We start from the raw sequence: 20173 nt of genomic DNA, 5'->3' as shown, positions 1-20173 counted from the left end.
GAAATCAGGGAGCCTGATTCCTCCAGCTCCGTTTTTCATTCTCAAGATTGCTTTTTCTATTCAGGGTCTTTTGTGTTTCCATACAAATTGTGAAATTTTTTGTTCTAGTTCTGTGAAAAATGCCAGTGGTAGTTTGATAGGGATTGCATTGAATCTGTAGATTGCTTTGGTTAGTAGAGTCATTTTCACAATGTTGATTCTTACAATCCAAGAACATGGTATATCTCGCCATCTATTTGTATCATCTTTAATTTCTTTCATCAGTGTCTTATAATTTTCTGCATACATGTCTTTTGTCTCTTTAGGTAGGTTTAGTCCTAGGTATTTTATTCTTTTTACTGCAGTTGTAAATGGTAGTGTTTCCTAAATTTCTCTTTCAGATTTTTCATCATTAGTGTATAGGAATGCAAGAGATTTCTGTGCATTAATTTTGTATCCTGCTACTTTACCAAATTCACTGATTATACCTCTAGTAGTTTTCTGGTAGCATCTTTAGGATTCTGTATGTATATTATCATGTCATCTGCAAACAGTGACAGCTTTATTTTCTTTTCCAATTTGGATTCCTGTTATTTCTTTTTCGTCTCTGATTGCTGTGGCTAAAACTTCCAAAACTATGTTGAATAATAGTGGTGAGAGTGGGCAACCTTGTCTTCTTCCTGAACTAAGTGGAAATAGTTTCAGTTTTTCACCTTTGAGGATGATGTTGGCTGTGGGTTTGTCATATATGGCCTTTATTATGTTGAGATATGTTCACTCTATGCCTACTTTCTGGAGGTTTTTTGTCATAAATCGGTGTTGAATTTTGTCGAAAGCTTTCTCTGCATCTATTGAGATGATCATATGTTTTTTCTCCTTCAATTTGTTAAGATGGTGTATCACATTGATTGATTTCCGTATATTGAAGAATCTTTGCATTCCTGGGATGAACCCCACTTTATCATGGTGTATGGTCCTTTTAATGTGCTGTTGGATTCTGTTTGCTGGTATTTTGTTGAGGATTTTTGCATCTAAGTTCATCAATGATATTGGTCTGTAGTTTTGTTGTTTTGTGACATCTTTGTCTGGTTTTGGTATCAGGGTGATGGTGGCCTCATAGAATGAGTTTGGGAGTGTTACTCCCTCTGCTATATTTTGGAAAAGTTTGAGAAGGATAGGTGTTAGCTCTTCTCTAAAGGTTTGATAGAATTTGCCTGTGAAGCCATCTGATCCTAGGTTTTTGTTTGTTGGAAGATTTTTAATCACAGTTTCAATTTCAGTGCTTGTGATTGGTCTGTTTATATTTTCTACTTCTTCCTGGTTCAGTCTCAGAGGTTGTGCTTTTCTAAGAATTTGTCCAATTTCTTCCAGGTTGTCCATTTTATTGGCATATAGTTGCTTGTAGTAATCTCTCATGATTCTTTGTATTTCTGCAGTGTCAGTTGTTACTTCTCCTTTTTCATGTTTAATTCTGTTGATTTGAGTCTTCTCCATTTTTTTCTTGATGAGTCTGGCTAATGGTTTATCAGTTTTGTTTATCTTCTCAAAAAATCATCTTTTAGTTTTATTGATTTTTGCTATCGTTTCCTTCATTTCTTTTTCATTTATTTCTGATCTGATCTTGATAATTTCTTCCCTTCTGCTAATTTTGGAGTTTTTTTGTTCTTCTTTCTCTAATTGCTTTAGGTGTAAGGCTAGGTTGTCTATTTGAGATGTTTCTTGTTTCTTAAGGTAGGATTGTATTGCTATAGACTTCCCTATTAGAACTGCTTTTGCTGCATCCCACAGGTTTTGAGTCGTCCTGTTTTCATTGTCATTTGTTTCTAGGTATTTTTTGATTTCCTCTTTGATTTCTTCAGTGATTTCTTGGTTATTAAGTAGTGTATTGTTTAGCCTCCCTGTGTTTGTATTTTTTCCAGATTTTTCCTGTAATTGATATCTAGTCTCATAGCGTTGTGGTCAGAAAAGATATTTGATACAATTTCAATTTTCTTAAATTTAACAAGGCTTGATTTGTGACCCAGGATATGATCTATCCTGGAGAATGTTCCATGAGGACTTGAGAAGAAAGTGTATTGTTTTTTTTGGATGGAATGTCCTATAAATATCATTTCAGTCTATCTTGTTTAATGTAGCATTTAAAGCTTGTGTTTCCTTATTTATTTTCTTTTTGGATGGTCTGTCCATGGGTGAAAGTGGGGTGTTAAAGTCCCCTACTATGATTGTGTTACTGTCGATTTCCCCTTTCATGGCTGTTAGTGTTTGCCTTATGTATTGAGGTGCTCCTATGTTGGGTGCATAAATATTTATAATTGTTATATCTTCTTCTTGGATTGATCCCTTGATCATTATGTAGCATCATTCTTTGTCTCTTGTAATAGTTTTTGTTTTAGAGTCTATTTTGTCTGATATGAGAATTGCTACTCCAGCTTTGTTTTGATTTCCATTTGCATGGAATATCTTTTTCCATGCCCTCACTTTGTATGTGTCCCTAGGTCTGAAGTGGGTCTCTTGTAGACAGCGTATATACAGCTCTGGTTTTTGTATCTCTTCAGCCAGTCTATGTGTTTTGGTTAGAGCATTTAATCCATTTACATTTAAGGTAATTATTGATATGTATGTTCCTGTTACCATTTTCTTCTTGTTTTGGGTTTGTTATTGTAGGTCTTTTCCTTCTCTTGTGTTTCCTGCTTGGAGAAGATCCTTTAGCATTTGTTTTAAAACTGACTTGGTTGTGCTGAATTCTCTTATCTTTTCCTTGTCTGTAAAGTTTTTAATTTCTCCATCAACTTTGAATGAGATCCTTGTTGGATAGAGTAATCTTGGTTGTAGGTTTTTCCCTTTCATCACTTTAAATAGGTCCTGCCACTCCCTTCTGGCTTGCAGCGTTTCTGCTGAAAGATCAGCTGTTAACCTTATGGGGATTCCCTTGTATGTTATTTGTTGTTTTTCCCTTGCTTCTTTTAATATTTTTTCTTTGTATTCAATTTTTGATAGTTTGATTAATATGTGTCTTGAAGGTGTACTTCTCCTTGGAATTATCATGTATGGGATTCTCTGTCCTTCCTGGACTTACTTGATTAACTATTTCCTTTCACATATTAGGGAATTTTTCGACTATAATCTCTTCAAATATTTTCTCAGTTCCTTTCTTTTTCTCTTCTTCTTCTGGGACCCCTATAATTCGAATGTTGGTTTGTTTAATATTGTCCCAGAGTTCTCTGATACTGTCCTCAATTCTTTCTTTTTTTTCTTTATTCTGCTCTGCAGTAGTTATTTCCACTCTTTTATCTTCTAGGTCACTTATCCGTTTTTCTGCCTCGGTTGTTCTGCTATTGATCCCTTCTAGAGAATTTTTAATTTCATTTATTGTGTTGCTCATGATTGTTTGTTTGCTCTTTAGTTCTTCTAGATCTTGTTATCGTTTCTTCTATTTTCTCCATTCTATTTCCAAGATTTTGGATCATATTTCCTATCATTATTCTGAATTCTTTTTCAGGTACACTGCCTATTTCCTCTTCATTTGTTAGGTCTGCTGGGTTTTTACCTTGCTCCTTCATCTGCTATGTGTTTCTTTGTCTTCTCATTTTGCTTAACTTACTGTGTTTGACGTCTCCTTCTTGCAGGCTGCAGGTTCATAGTTCCCATTGTTTTTGGTGTCTACCCCCAGTGGCTAAGGTTGGTTCAGTAGGTTTAGGCTTCCTGGTGGAGGGGACCAATGCCTGTGTCCTGGTCAATGAGGCTGGATCTTGTCTTTCTGGTGGGCAGGTCCACGTCTGGTGCTGTGTTTTGGTGTGTCTATGGCTTTATTATTATTTTAGGCAGTCTCTCTGCTAATGGGTGGGGTTATGTTCCTGTCTTGCTAGTTGTTTGGCATAGGGTGTCCAGCACTGTAACTTGCTGATCGTTGAGTGGAACTGGGTCTTGGTGTTGAGATGGAGATCTCTGGGAGATTTTTGCCATTTGATGTTACGTGGAGCTGGGAGGTCTCTGGTGGACCAATGTGCTGAACTTGGCTCTCCCACCTCAGAGGCACAGCCCTGAGGCCTGGCTGGATCACCAAGAGCCTGTCATCCACACAGCTCAGAATAAAAGGCAGAAAGAAAAGGTTTTTTAAAAAAAATATTATAATAAAAAACAAAAAATAGTTACAAAAAATATTTTAATGTAATTAAAAAAAGAAAGAAAGAACAACCAAACCAAAAAACAAAATCACCAATGATAACAAATGCTGAAAAGTATTACAAAAAAAAAAAAGTGGACAGACAGAACCCTAGGATAAATGGTAAAAGCAAAGCTATACAGACAAAATCACACACAGAAACATACGCATACACCCTCACAAAAAGAGAAATAGGGAAAAAGAATATATATATATATCATTGCTCCCAAAGTCCACCTCCTCAATTTGGGATGATTCATTGTCTATTCAGGTATTCCAGAGACGCAGGGTACATCAAGTAGATTGTGGAGATTTAATCCGCTGCTCCTGAGGCTGCTGGGAGAGATTTCCCTTTCTCTTCTTTTTTTGCACAGCTCCCGGGGTTCAGCTTTGGATTCGCCCCCCCACCACCACTTGTAGGTCACCTGTGGGCATCTCTTCTTTGCTTAGACAGGATGGGGTTAAAGGAGCAGCTGCTTCGGGGGCTCTGGCTCACTCAGGCCGGGGGGAGGGAGGGGTGCGGATGTGGGGTGAGCCTGTGGCGGCAGAGGCCGGCATAACGTTACACCAGCCTGAGGCACTCCATGTGTTCTCCTGGGAAAGTTGTCCTTGGATCACGGGACCCTGGCAGTGGCGGGCTGCACAGGCTCCCGGGAGGGAGGTGTGGATAGTGACCTGTGCTTGCACACAGGCTTCTTGGTGGCGGCAGCAGCGGCCTTAGCGTCTCATGACCGTCTTTGGGGTACGCTCTGATAGCCACGGCTCGCGCCCGTCTCTGGGGCTCCTTTAAGCCGTGCTCTTAATCCTCTCTCCTTGCGCACCAGGAAACAAAGAGGGAAGAAAAAGTCTCTTGCCTCTTCGGAAGGTCCAGACTTTTCCCTGGACTCCCTTCCGGCCAGCCGTGGCGCACTAAGCCCCTGCAGGCTGTGTTCACACCGCCAACCCCAGTCCTCTCCCTGCGCTCCGACCGAAGCCCGAGCCTCAGCTCGCAGCCCCGCCTGCCCCGGCGGGTGAGCAGACAAGCCTCTTGGGCTGGTGAGTGCCGGTCGGCACCGATCCTCTGTGCGGGAATCTCACCGCTTTGCCCCCTGCACCCCTGTTGCTGTGCTCTCCTCCGTGGTTCTGTTTCCCCCTCCGCCACCTGCTGTCTCCACCCGCAAAGGGGCTTCCTAGTGTGTGGAAACCTTTCCTCCTTTACAGCTCCCTCCCACTGGTGCAGGTCCCGTCCCTATTCTTTTGTCTCTGTTTTTTCTTTTGCCCTACCCAGGTATGTGGGGTGTTTCTTGCCTTTTGGGAGGTGTGAGGCCTTTTACCAGCATTCAGTAGGTATTCTGTAGGAGTTGTTCCACATGTAGATGTATTTCTGATGTATTTGTGGGGAGGAAGGTGATCTCCACATCTTACCCTTCCGCCATCTTGAAGCTCCTCAGAGACAGAGACATTTTACAAACAAAAGACCTGATGAAATGTTCAATAACCTCTGCAATCAGAGAGACAACATTTAGCAAGCACCTACTGTGTTTCAGTGGGCCATGCACTTTGTAAAGGGTTTTTTGATTGAATCTTTCCAGTAATGCAAAGTTGCTTTTAACTGTTCATTTAACAAAGGTAGTTTTACAGTTTTGAGAGATTACAGTTGAAATTTCTATACTGTTTGGTACCTGTTTGGTTTCTGAAGAAAGTCCCCTCGTGCACATGAATACATTACCCACTTTCCAAATTAGATGTCTCCCTGTGGCTTTTGATCTCCTGCATTTTCCAGGATCCCTAGGAGGTAGGAAATTAGGCAACCAGCATTCATGCTGCTGTACTGAAAACGGTAAAGAAGAAAAGGAAAGGATGTGTTAGGTGGCTTTCCTAAAATCTCATAAATAGAGTGAGGTTACTGGAAATTGAATTTAGGACTCCTGACTTGCTGTTGCCCTTATCTCTGAGCACTAAAGACATTTCCACAAATTAAGTACAAAAAGGTTGGGCTAATGGGACCAAGGAGATAAATTCTGAAATTACTCCCTTTTGTGTTTGAATCTCAGAATGTTTTAAGTGTAGTTTTATTGTTTATTTAATTGATATTATTTCCATTAGTACTCTCTAAACTACTTTTTAAATTAGAAAAAATGATATTATATGAATTTGGTTCTCTGCTAACTGACTTTTTTGCTAATTTTCATCACTCCAAACAGACCGATGTAATCTATATTAATTTAAATGCTGTGTTGAAGTGATTTTCGTAAAAGATTATATGGGAAAATCAGATGTGATACAAGAATAATTATTGGCTATTTGTTTTTTCGCAGTCACAATATGGAGCTTCAGTTTCTGCCACGCCTCAACTACCCCTCTTTTATACTCCTATTGATCTGGTGGACATTAGTGTGGAAATGGCTGGATTGAAGTTTACAAATCCTTTTGGTCTTGCCAGTGCAACTCCAACTAGCAGTTCATCAATGATTCGTAGAGCTTTTGAAGCTGGATGGGGCTTTGCTCTGACCAAAACTTTCTCTCTTGATAAGGTAAGAAATTATTTTTGAAGTCATGTTTAAATATCTATCATGTATTTTAATTAGGGCATAAATATTATAATGGAAAGATTTTTCTGACCTATAAATAACTATTATTAAACTACTGGATAAAACCTATTATTACAAATGAGTCTTTAATTTCCTTCTATTCCTTCTGTCCCATGGAGGGGGAATGGCATAGAGTTTTCATTGTGTTTTGTCTAAGAAGCATCAAAAATATAAATACTACAGAGTGTCTATTTCATTTAATAATCACAAACTTACTTATTCTTATGTCGGCATTATTAATTGTTTTGTGATTTCTGGATGTATGTGAATGAGGACATATGCCTCAACTCAAAGTTAGAGAGACAATGAATTTTATTTGCACATAATCCTGGAATCAAAGCCGTGCCAAAAAAAATCACTTATTGTAAATTACTGGTGCTGGGAATAAGATTCTTCTTGAATTTTTAAATACAGAAACCTTTCCCCAAATACAATACCTGAGTTTAATTTGATATTATGACTTTGTACTCACAATGCAAGTGGACATACTTAGTAGAAAATAAACTACATATTAAAGTTCAGATTGATTCTTTAAAGTACAGAAAGCATAGAAGTGTATGTTTTCAAAGTGGAATAATTTATGCAGTAGAGGGTTGCATCCTTACACGGTTTTGGATTAGAAAAAAGCAGCAAAATTTAACATTTTTAGGCCCTTTATTGATAAAATTTTAAATGCTACACCTATCGATATATTTAGTACTTACCAGTAGTTAGTAATAATTAATGTATAAGAATGTGTGTATCTACTGACTGAGAAAAGAGTATCATTATTTAAATCAGCCTTATCCTTAGGCAAAGAAAATAATACGCAAGAAATATGCCCCATTAAGCACATTCTCTTCTTTCACCTCTTACTAGGATCAATAGCTGGCGTTATTATGGCTAAACCATCACAGCTGTTTTATTCTGACAGCTTTACAAGATGCTATGTGTAAGTGTGATCAAGAATATCTAGAGAATCCTCAAAAGTTAGAAAACTAGTGCATGAAAAAAAAGGTTAAATATTTTTATGTTTAAATAGCTAAAGGGAGGTTTCTTCATAAATTGGCTGAATACTTAGAAATACTTTGGTTAAACAAAGTGTAAAAATAAACAACATATTGGATTTAGCTTTAGAATATCATTAATCAATTGTTTACAACCTTGTAGAATACTGACAATACATTTGTTTTTATTTCAATTCTTCCTTAAGAATTACTTGGAAGCTATAATCAAATGTTTAATCGTTGAGAAAAACTGAGTCTCTGATATCACTTAATGACTATTTTAGTTATGCTATTTAAAAAATTTTATATGTAAACAGAAATAGGTGGCTAATCAGGTATAAGGGAAGAATTGTAGGGGAAAAAAAGTGTTTGCTTTGAACTTCCTGTTTGCTTACAAAAATTGAATTCTGATTAATCAGAGACATCTGTCTTTGCTCTGTTGGTGACATGCATTGATTTGTGAAGCTGTCTCTTTCAATAACCTAAGAGCAGTTGCCTTTATTAGGATCACCAGCAGAAATAAATGTGGGAGCTAACTTCCTTCTGAAACTCCAATTTGAATTTAATCTACCAATTCAGAAGTCTGTGATGCTGGTTCAAAAGGAGAGTTATAGACAAATGCAAATTAAAGTTGGCACATAAAATATAATGACGGGGGTTTTAGGAAGCTCCACTTTACTTACTTTGATGGTGCGTACAACAAAATATTTGTGCAAAAACTACTTTAAATGTATCTGTGCAGATTGTAATGACATAAATAACAATGCCACCTTGGGCTTATATAATTCTATTTTCAAAAATGATTTTTTTCCCGTACTTGATTTTGCAAAGTAGTCATTTTGCTTCATAGAGATCTACTTCTTTTCGTTTTGTGTTCTTATATTGTCTCTAATTAGTGATTAAATTTCTGTGAATTTATTATTCTCTTATGAGTTTTGTGCTTTCTTATTGGTGAAATATTGTAGTATAAAACTCAGTATTATAAACACATGTTTTTCACAGCCTCTTTCTAAAGACATCTATTAAAGTATTATATGTACTATACATTTGTGTGGCATTATAGCATACCAATTTAGATTAGCCTTATTACAGTTTAGTATGCGATTTCAAGAGTCTACTTAAAATGTATTAAAATTCAGTCTTGACATTTGAAATTTGGATGCTCTTAATATGACAAAGGTTATTCTATGCAGTTTTGTTATCATATGAAATATTAATATTTCACAATACAGTTTTGATGAAGTACAATTTGCCGAGCTTGCATATGATAAAGAAATTAAATGCTTGCCAAGGGAGTTCAGTAAAAATTAGAGCCCTGCCTGAACATCTGCTGGAGATTTTATTATCCTGTCCTACTGACAGTGTGGCTCCCTCATTGTTTTTCAAGATTGACAGCTGAATATTACACTGCTTTCTGCAGCAAATATGTTTAGGTGAACTTTGTTTCCCTTTTTTTTTATTTTTTTGGGGAGTTTGGAACATGCTTTGATTTTCATCCTATATATATATTTTTTATACTCGACATTTGTAGATGCCAGATTGAGGTCTAATATGCTGTAGCAATGAAAGACCATTGACTTACAGTGAAATGCCAGTTGTTATCTCAGTAAACAGAAATATTATTATTCTTTACTGTGCAGTCTGTATAAAAGCTGTATGTGCTTTCTTTAGGGAGGCAAATGATAAGATTTTTAATGTCAAATATAAAAAGATCTATGTTTGCTTTTGTGTTAAATAACATCAAAGGTGGCTTTTATTAACTATATTTTTCCTTCCCAAATCAGACTTTCCTAGAGTGTCCCAAAATACCTAGCTTGCTTTTCTTGAGATTCTGTTTATGTGTTATAAAGACAATATTTGAAATATCATGATAAAAATATTTAAAATATAAGTATAAATTTTACTATAAATATATATTGAGTTCAAGTTTAAAAAGGTAGGGGAGAAATCAATCTGTCAAGCTTAATTAAAGCTAAAGTGTCCTGACAAACCAGAGTAGTGCTCTGTTTAACTGGGAATATTAGAAATTGTTTAGATTTCACATAAAATAACCTCCTGACCTGTGTTTGCATTATACTGATAAGAAATAGATAAAACACTTTGTTTTTGCTGATTATATCATAATTTTTTTCTCATAGGTAGCCACATATTATATACTGCAAATATGGAATAACTGTAGGGTGCATATATTTTCATCACTACCCAGATAAACTCAGAAGTGTTTCTAACTATCATAAATCAAATTCAGACCTAAGCAGAAGTTCACTTCATTTATAAGCTATATATAGCTATTACAGTACACTTGTACTTTATTTTTAGTAAGAAAATGTCTTGAATGCATATATTTTGTTTTAATAAGTATCAAATAATTAGGTATGTAGGTGTACAAATAATGAGTCTCTCTCAACATAAAATACTGAAAACTAGAATCTGAGAAATATTTAAGGGTCTTCATTATTTCTTTGGCATCAAAGTATTGATTGTAACTGTTTGCATAAAATACAATCTTATACCACATAGCACGATGCTTAGTGTATAGGAAGAGTTTGATAAATGTTTCATAGATATTCTTTGGATAAATGAATTAGTAAATGAATACATAGATTTCTTGGCAACAGCATATTGAGTTTATTTTTCTTCCAGCCATATGAACAGACAGTTAACACATAAAAAATGGATTGGTCTGAGTATTGATCTCAATCAAGGGAGAAAAGGCCAATTTAAAATTTTCATATCCCAGGTTGCTTTTATAGTACATGTATACATGTCTAAAAATGAAAATGTCAGTGGAATTTCTAAATGCATGGATTGTATATTAAGATTTAGGTTGTTGACTAAGCCTTTAAAATGCAGAGGATTTTTGAGAAAACGGAATAAGTATTGTACAGTATTAGGACGGGAAATAAAAATTATCTGGCCAAATTATGTGTCAATAGCCCTGACAGAAGAAATGTAGCCTTTAGTGACAGAACATGCTAGATCTTTTAAGGCACTGCAGCCTGTTATAGCTATAGAAAGATCTGTTTTAGAAATGTATTCATTTTAATTTCCCCAAATCGGCCTTCTCATAAGTTGCATCCATATTTTATAGTTCTGCCCTCGGAGACATCATGACATAAATTAGTCTAACTTATTAACATAAATGAATTGTTGATTTTAAAATATGGCGTTCTTTTTCTTTTTCCTTCCAAGTAAATAAATACCGTAGAGGAAGGCTAACAAGTATGGCGAGGCAGTGCCATCTAGGGAAAAGAAATTTGACCTGGGCAACAACAGTCTCTGTCCAAAGTTGCTTCTATATCACTATCTTGAACATGTTGTTTGAAATTGCAGGTCGTTGTTATGATTATTATTTTTACACACATTACTAACTACCATTTATCAATTACTTAGAATGTATAGATATTGCCAAATACTTTTCATAAGTTATCCATTGAATCTTCACAATAAGATAGATAGTATAATTTTTTTAGATGAAATACAGCCGACCCTTGAACAACACAGGTGTTAGGAGCACCGACCCCCTGCAAAGTCGAAAATCTGCTTACAACTTTATAGTCAGCCCTCCGTATTTGTGGTTCCACATCTGCATATTGGACCAACCATGGGTCCATACAGTACTGTAGTACTTGATTATTGAAAAAAATCTGCATACAAGTGGACGCAGTTCAAGTCTGCATTGTTCAAGGATCAACTGTAATAGTCTGAGAAAGCTAAATAAGTAGCCCAGGAGTTGGAACAACAATTATTTATTCACTCAGTTATGTACATTGGTAGTTTGGCTGAGCTCATATGGGAAGTTCTTCTGCATCACATGATGTCTGCTGGGCTCATTCATGCATTTGCAGTCAGTTGGAGGGATGCCTGGGGACAGGCAAGATGGCCCCACGCATGTGTCTGGTCAGAGTTGCTGTAATGGCTGAGATGGCCGGGCCCTTCTCTCCATCTCTTCATAATCTCTCTTGCCTCTTGATATCTCAGCATCAAGGAGAGTAACTTGGGCTTGTTCACAAGGTAGCAGTGTTCTAAGAAGGCAAGACTCGAAGCTGTAAGGCCTTGCTGAGACCTCAAAATTCACACACTGTCACTTCCACTGTACTTTCTGTGACAAAGCAAGTTACAAGGTACAATATACATGGCTGTATTCAAGAAGTAGGTAAATACCATCTGCTCATTGATGGGAAGAACAGCAAAGTCATATCACAAAGGGGCATGCATACAGCATGGAAGGATTATTGCAGCTGTCTTTGTAACTTGCCCTCTGGTCACAATAATTCACATCCCTTCCATGTGCAAAATGCATCCACCCCGTTCCAAGACACTCAAAATGTCATCCAATCATGATTTGGGGCTCAATGTCTATGATCTAGTGATCTGTATCAGGTCCTAACCCATATAAGGCTGTTTGGGTTCACCTTCACTTGATCCAGGGTTCTGTGAAATAGAAAGACAAGTTGTCTATCTGCTATACACCCAACATAAAATGATATGGTCATGAGAACCACAGCAGATACTCTCATTCAGGAAGAGAAGAAATGGAAGGAAAATAGCAATCACTTGTCCATTGCAATTTTGAAATTCAGTTGGGCACATGTTGTCAGGGCCCCTTACTTAATTAAGATCCAGTTCTACTCTCTAGTAGTGGTTCCCTAATCCATTGTTCCTATCCACTATTGGCCCTAACTTCTGGGATCTTGCTTCTGTCCTCTGAGTTTTGTTTTGCTTTGTTTTGTTTAGAAATGACCACTGATGGTCCATGTTGGCAGTGGAGTAGCCTTTTCAGCCTGTTTCTGACCATAGAAAGTTAGGAATCCCTATTTCTCGCTTTATTTTGAATTATCTCTTTTAGTCCTAGGTCATAGTGATGTCACCACAAAACTCTCTTAAAAACTTTTCAGATCTGTTAAGGGCCGACTCCATGCCCCAAAGCTACATCCATAAGTCTTTTTGAGACAGACTTCTCTCCATTTTGAATATGTCTTGCTGCTGTGACACAGTGTCCTAAAGATTCTTAGAATCAATATTGTCTACTTGAAAGAATCTACTAGGACCAGATTGAAATCTTTGTAAAGTCCTAACAGAGTATCATATAGCAATGCTCTTGATGTGATCTTTACCCCAGGGTCATTTCTTACTTGGAAAATCTTTTTCCTTCCAGGAGAGATGAAGTGTGAAGAATAGTTTTATTTTCCAATGTGGCAAGTTCTAGGCTCCTTTTCTTTACTCACTCTAAGTTTGCTAGCAGTCAAATATATCCTTATTTGACTCTTTTCTCTCTTACAGTACCCTACTATACATGGGCAGAAACACTCAACTGACACTCTCAGCATTCTGTCTAGAGATTTCTTTAGTCAGATCCACAAATGCATTATGTACATTTTCTATCTTCTGAATGATCACCAGTGACATTCTTGCCACTTGTTCCGTCACTGCGTAATACAGGCCACTCTTTTTTTAAAAATTAATTAATTAATTAATTTTATTTATTTATTTGGCTGCGTTGGGTCTTCGTTGCTGCACGCGGGCTTTCTCTGCGGCGAGCAGGGGCTGCTCTTTGTTGCGGTGCATGAGCTTCTCATTGCGGTGGCTTCTCTTTTTTGCTGAGCCCGGGCTCTAGGCACACAGGCATCAGTAGTTGTGGCACGTGGGCTCAGTAGTTGTGGCTCGCGGGCTCTAGAGCGCAGGCTCAGTAGTTGTGGCACATGGGCTTAGTTGCTCCGCGACATGTGGGATCTTCCTGGACCAGGGCTCGAACCTGTATCCCCTGCATTGGCAGGTGGATTCTTAACCAGTTCACCACCAGGGAAGTCCCAAGGCCACTCTTTCCCAGTCTCCAATAGCATTTTTTACACTGTGTTTTAAGCCTCCACTAACATTCTTCCAGATTACTAACAGACTACTCTTGAGTTTTCAAGAGAGGCCTCTTCCTGCCTCTCAATCTGAGATCTGGTGCTGCATGTTTTTGATTTTAGGCTAGCAGATATTTCTGTATCACTTATCTCTTGCTGTATATCAAAGCACTCCACAATTTAGTGGCTTAAAGCAACAAGTAATCTGCTCTTGATCCTATAGTTTGGTAATCTGGTCAGGGCTCAGTTGGGTAGGCCTTTTTTGCCCCATGTGATGTTACTTATTCTCACTAGTGCATTTGTGGCCAATTGACAGACTGCTTGGTGGCTGGCTTGTCCCTGATGGCTTCATTCACATGCTTCGGTCCTCAGACAAGACCCAGGAGCATGGAAATGGCTCTACTCATCCAAAGCCTTAAATTTACCATGCCAGGTTTTGAACCAAGGTCTATTTGGTCTATTTCAGGCTCTTTCCTCTATATGATGCTGTTTCCTAATTTATCCTCACTGGACCTCATTACTCTATGTCTAAAATGAAGGCAGTTTGACTCCATCAGCGTTTGGAGTTCAGCTGAACAGGTGCACTGAGGGCCTCCCACCCCCTGCTTCAAGCAGAGTGGCACTTGGGATTTTATGTCTATTTTGGTTCTATCTACTATTTCACTGAGAGAGAGAGAGAGAGAGAGAGAGAGAGAGAGAGAGAGAAAGATTTATTAAAAACCTCTGGGAATCCATTGTCATGAAAAGCCAATCTTCCTGTACCATCCTTCTCCAGCCACCCTGGCCATCCTTCTAGTCCTCCAACATGGTAGGCTCCTCCAACTCTTAGGACCATTTTGCTTGTGTTTGCTCTGCCTGGAAGGCTCTGCCCTCAGCTTTTTATACAGCTACTCTTGCTTCCCATTCAGTTTTCACATCAAAAATTCTCTCCTCAGAGAATTCTTCGCTGACCACTCAGAACTCATTCTGTCTGTCCCCCATTTCCCTGGTTGTTTTATCTTCACCGTGCTTGGCACCATATGAAATTACCATGCTCTTAATCATTTATTTATTTACTTGTATATTTTCTGTTTTAGCCATTTGAAGTAAGCTTCATAAGAAGAGAGATGTTATCTTTCTTGTTTGCTACTGTATGCCCAGTGCCAAGAACCATGTCTGGCAGATAGGAAGGATGCAATACATACTTGTTAGATGAATGAATAATTATAGGATTCTAATTTAAACCACAATTCCACATGACAGCTCTTCAGTTACTTGGAGACAGCTCTCATGTCCTATCTGCAAGCCTTGTCTTTTTCCTTTTTAAATAGTCCCATTTTCCTTCCCATAATAAGGTTTGCAGACTTTTCACCGTGTAGGTTGTCGGTTCTCCCATGTGGATTTCCAGAAACTTGTTTCGATCCTCATTATCTTAATTGAGAGGAAGTTGCCTACATTTGCACAAATTGTCAGCACCTATGAACCAGATAAAAATCAGGACTAACATTGTCAGGACTATAAATGCAAAAAATAATATTTAAAGGTGTTAAGAAAAACTTCACAAATATGATACATAATTATATTTTAGAGCCTAAGTAATTCTCTTTGGATTACAATACAGAAAATCACAGTTTACTCTTATAACTCCTTTTGGAAGGCCTTATGAGAAATAAAGGTCTGGATTTTTAAAAGATTATATCAAAACTAATATATTTTATTATTATTGAGCTTCTACATTACTTTATCATGAAAGTCTATGAAACAATGAATGAACAACATTCCATTGTGTTATTTTCACTGCTATAGTTCTGGCTTTAAATTTAGTACATAAATAGGTGTTTTTTAATGTGTAGTATTATTCTATTGTATATCTAACTATACATTAACTAAGGACTATAATTATTTAAACACATTCAATATAAGCTTTTCCTCTGAGAAACTTTTTAACATGCTAAAACCATAAGTGATTTCTGTGTAGTAATAGTTTGATTTTCACTGGTTAGGTTCTTTAATTGTTATTTAGATGAACTGTATTCATAATTTTGACTGAATTCATAATTCATAAAATTGACTCACCCTCAGATCATACAGAATGGGTTTTTTTAAAGGGTACAGTTCACATGTAGTAGTCTTAGGGGAGATTTCATCCAAATGTTCACTTCAAGACTGTTTAGCAAGCTCTTCTGTGAAGCAAACTTGATCGCTTCAACAACAAAAGAATGTGTGTGTGTGCTCGCATACCCATTTGTGTGTACACTTGCAATAATGAAGCTAAGTCTTGCAAGTTAGAATCCAATAAAAATACTCCCTACCTCTCCCCAAAGTTCTAAATTTCAAGCACGCCATGTATGCCAGGCTTAGTTTGTTCAGTAAAATGTAGATTATGATGTTTCCAAACAGGTTGACGTACTTCTAATATTAAACATAAATCTTTTAATTGTAACCAAAGTAGCATTTTTAACCAAGTATATTATTAAAGTTATTTAAATTGTTCTCAAATTTTTTTGCCTTCTATTTCACAATTTGGGCTAGTCGACTATGAAGGAGACCAATCAATTTTCCAATATAATTACGTCTTCACCTCTTTTCCATTTCAGGCTGCGATTTCACACTTGTTAATTAGTTAATCATTTTGGTAGAGTGGACAAGGTGAGACTCAAATAGGCTTTTTAATAATATAAATTGATGTGTACAATTTTGATCTGGGTTAGCTGGTAGCAAAACCTAACTTGTAGTGGAAAATACCTCTCATTCAGCTCCTTTTTTCTTAAGCAACTAGTGCCAAGGTTAATGGAAAAGTCTCATAATTATGGCTAATGGGAATTTCCTTAGAGTATAGTCCTGCCGTTGGGAAACTGATTTTCCAGTCTCACTTAATTTTTTTGCAGATTTTAAATTTAACTAGTTGAAAAGTATGCATATTCTGGGAATGTTTGAATGATGCAGTCTTGGTTGAAATTAAGATGACTTGAATTCCATAATACCATCCTTGGCTTTGTATTTTCTTTATTGATTTTTAACAAGATTCTAGTCATACTACATAAAGATAGTCTTTAACCTTCATTAAAAAAAAACTTTAAATATAAAACCCAGTGATTAGCTCACTGTCAAATTTTTATTAAAGATATACCTACATTGGCTATTTTGTTATAAGAATTTATTCAGTTTTAAATTGCAGTTCTATTTGTGTTCCTTTTTCTTACGTGACTTGCGATGAGCTTCATGTTCAATATTCGTCACTTCACATTCACCACTATTTCTGAAATAAGGTGTCACTAGATGCTTAAGGAAGTAACTGTTTTTTTAGAGAAACATTCAGCCAAACTTTCTTTTCATATATCAGTTACCTTTACTTACCCGACTTCCCCATCTGCTTCTTTCATTTCAGCTAAATCCCTGCCCTTTTCATCCTGCTCTGCTTATTCATTTGCATGTTTTCCCACAATATCCCATATGTTTGGAACAATTTATCATTAGCTTCTGCCAAATTCACTCTATATTAAAGTTAAAATTTATCTAAAAGTGTCATAAGTGTCACTTTTAGGTATACTGACTAGACTGGATGTATTTTGAGAACTGTTGTTGTCTTTATATACACTTTTTTTTCTCATCGACTCAAACATTTGTTAGGCACTGACCATTCATATGGTGTGCGTGTGTGTGTGTATGTGTATAAATGGTTTTTGCTCTACAAGATTTAAACTCGTTCAGAATATACAACAAAAAGATGCAGGAAGACCGACTAAATGTTGACATAAGGCAGCAGAGATTCTTAGACTAAAAATGTTACTTCAAAAGCAGTATTTTCCTCAGTTTTTTAAAAAGAAAAATGACTTCACATTTGAGCTGTATCTTTATTCTAGGCAGAAAGGATAGCACACGGACATCCATGGTCTTGAGAGTGCCAAGCGTATTTAAGATTCAGCAGCTGAATCTTAAGTAAGATTCAGCATAATGCATCACAGGGTGGTATAAGTATCTGTGGTGACTATGGGAAAGGCCTGTTAGGCTGGGAATTTAAATGTGATTTTATAGACAACAGGGAACTGAAGAGGTTTTAAGTAGAGGAATTACACAATTCAATTTGGAAGTCACTATTAATCATGATGTAACTCCCATTCACCATTTCAGTAATGACTTCCACTTGCCCCCAACACAGTCTCTTTTTTCTGATTAATCCAGTCTAATCATGAGGCTTATGTCTGTATCATCTATACCTTATACTTATAATATACATCTATACTTCTCTAAACCTTCGGTAAAGCAGGACCAAAATATGTTTTCCCCTCTTTATGGTATTCTAGTGAAGATCAGTTTGAATTAAAAAAAAAAAATTGTAAAAATGATTTTCTAACATGTGAAATACCGTATCAGTAGAGTTGTCATTATTATTACCACAATCTGCATGCCAAACTAAAACATTAATAGTTATGTAATCATTTTTTAAAGCATAGAAAATCACTGTATTTTTGCCCTTCTCATTTAAGGTCTTATCTCCACTAGTACCACCCACATCTAAGCCACCGTCATTTCTCAATGAATACTACGCCAGCCTCCACACCACAGTCTAAGTGATCTCTTACAACCTAAGTCATATCATGCCCCTCCTTTGCTTAAAGCATTCTAACGGCTTTCCATAGCCCATAAACTAAGATCCAAAATTCTTGTACAAATCGCTTTATCATATAGCTCCTGCCTGTCTCTCAGACCTCATCTCATTCTACTTGTACCAGTTAAGCTACATTAAGCTACCTCATCTCATTCTACTTGTACCAATTAAGCTACAGCCACAATGGCCTTTTCTAGTTTTCTCCAATGAGCCAACCTCATTGTCACCTGTTGCCTTTCACTAATTGTTCTTCTTGCCTAGAATTTTTGGGCCCTTACATTCAAAAAGAAGAAAAAAAAAATCATTGCTAATGGGAAAGTGTAAATAATATAGGAAAAAATCTATTGTAATAAGTACTTTATGTTTATTGCAGTTTATCAGATAACAGAAAATATAGATGACAACTGACCAATTAAACTGTGAAGGAATGGTCACATATTCTTATTTTCTGTTCCTTTCAAATAGCAGAAGATTTGTGACTTTTAAATCATTCAATAAAATTCCTCTTTAATATTTCTGAAAAACAAAAGAGATAAGGAATTGTTCTTTCTTATAGCTGTTGGAATCTCATTAGTTGCCAATCAAAAAATCCCCCCAAAAAGGAAAGGATTTTATCAGAATCAGAAATTGCACTGCAAAGAGCAGTGGATGTTATGTAACACACACACGGGCTCAGAGAAAAACATTTTTAAAAACGCTTTTTCATCTAAACTTAATAAGTACTAATGTAAATGTTAAAACACCAAGCTGTGATTCCTGATTTCTGAACCTGTTTATAATTCACTGAAAACTAGAAAATGCTTCCCAACTCTAGAATGCCTTCCATCAGTGTGTATGGGGTTTGTGTCTATAACTGCTATTAACATTAATAGGATTTAATCGAGTAGTTCTCTTACACGCAGGTCAGAAAATTCACTCAAATTATTATAGGCATAGTCAATCACATGGAGCATAATTCATAGTACATGTAATTTGCAGTGTTTCACATTAAAACATGAAATAAAACATATTAAGAAGTTGCCACTATAGCCATTTTTGGAGCAAGTACTTAAAGTATATTTAATATTGAACTTTCAGTATTAAATAAAAGACAAGTTTATAAGCAGTTCAATAATTGGACAGACTACATATTGATTTTTTCCTTTGTTGTATAATATTGCCCACTTCTCCATCCAGAACCATGTCGTACCAGGTTGAAGAGTGCTAGAAACATGGTCGCTGTTGTGTATTGGAATGTGGAGAGATGGAAAGGCTGTCACAGCAGTCAATAAGATCTGAGAGGTGTTGACTAATTGCCTGCTAATTACACAGTAAATTGTCTAATTAAGCTGATGGTTAATTAGGGTACGCTTGCACAGCAGTCTTGTGGAATTTGTGTCTGATGTCTGGGAAGCAGCTTGTGTAATTGGCAAACTGGTAAGGACTGGCAGAGAACATGACTGGAAAGCTCATGCCAGTGGATGACAGAATAAGGATTTTTGTGGAAACAAAGGGGTTTTCATTTTTATACTGAAAGTATTGTTTCAGTTCTGCAGATATTCTGCAGTGAGCAATTGAGAAATACATTTGAAGCCTAAGTTACATGAGCAAAGGAAGGCTTAAAATGTGCTTCAACATGTTAAATGTGCTGTTTGCTTGGCATTTATCAGCTCTGATACACTATATCATATTATATTAATATACACATTGTGTTTTTACAGTTCCCCCTTTTAACACACGTTATTTGGTGTTCATGTGCAAAAAAAATTCCACGCATCTAAGGGGAAAAATGCTTCTTTTATGAAGATATGCGAAGACAACAAATATGACTGATTAAAAGACATTAGAAGTAAGAATTTTGGGTTAATTATTTAATTTTTTTTTTTTTTTTTTTTTTTTTTTTTTGCGGTACGCGGGCCTCTCACTGTTGTGGCCTCTCCCGTTGTGGAGCACAGGCTCTGGACATGCAGGCTGAGTGGGCATGGCTCACGGGCCTAGCCGCTCCGCGGCATGTGGGCTCTTCCTGGACTGGGCCATGAACCCATGTTGCCTGCATTGGC

At 36.7% G+C, this 20173-nt stretch overlaps 1 protein-coding gene across 1 annotated transcript in view; it reads left to right on the top strand.

Moving 5' to 3' along the window:
- Positions 1 to 20173, top strand: part of DPYD (dihydropyrimidine dehydrogenase) — an 809439-nt gene that overhangs the window by 413044 nt on the left and 376222 nt on the right. The window contains exon 13 of the mRNA XM_060026070.1: positions 6439 to 6654. Coding sequence (XP_059882053.1) covers positions 6439 to 6654 — 216 coding nt within the window. The remainder of the gene's footprint in view (positions 1 to 6438; positions 6655 to 20173) is intronic.

This window comes from Delphinus delphis, chromosome 1, assembly GCF_949987515.2.
Source record: "Delphinus delphis chromosome 1, mDelDel1.2, whole genome shotgun sequence".
Lineage (NCBI taxonomy): Eukaryota > Metazoa > Chordata > Mammalia > Artiodactyla > Delphinidae > Delphinus > Delphinus delphis.
The sequence above is the reverse complement of the archived record's forward strand: the minus strand, read 5'-3'. Positions and strand labels throughout refer to the sequence as shown.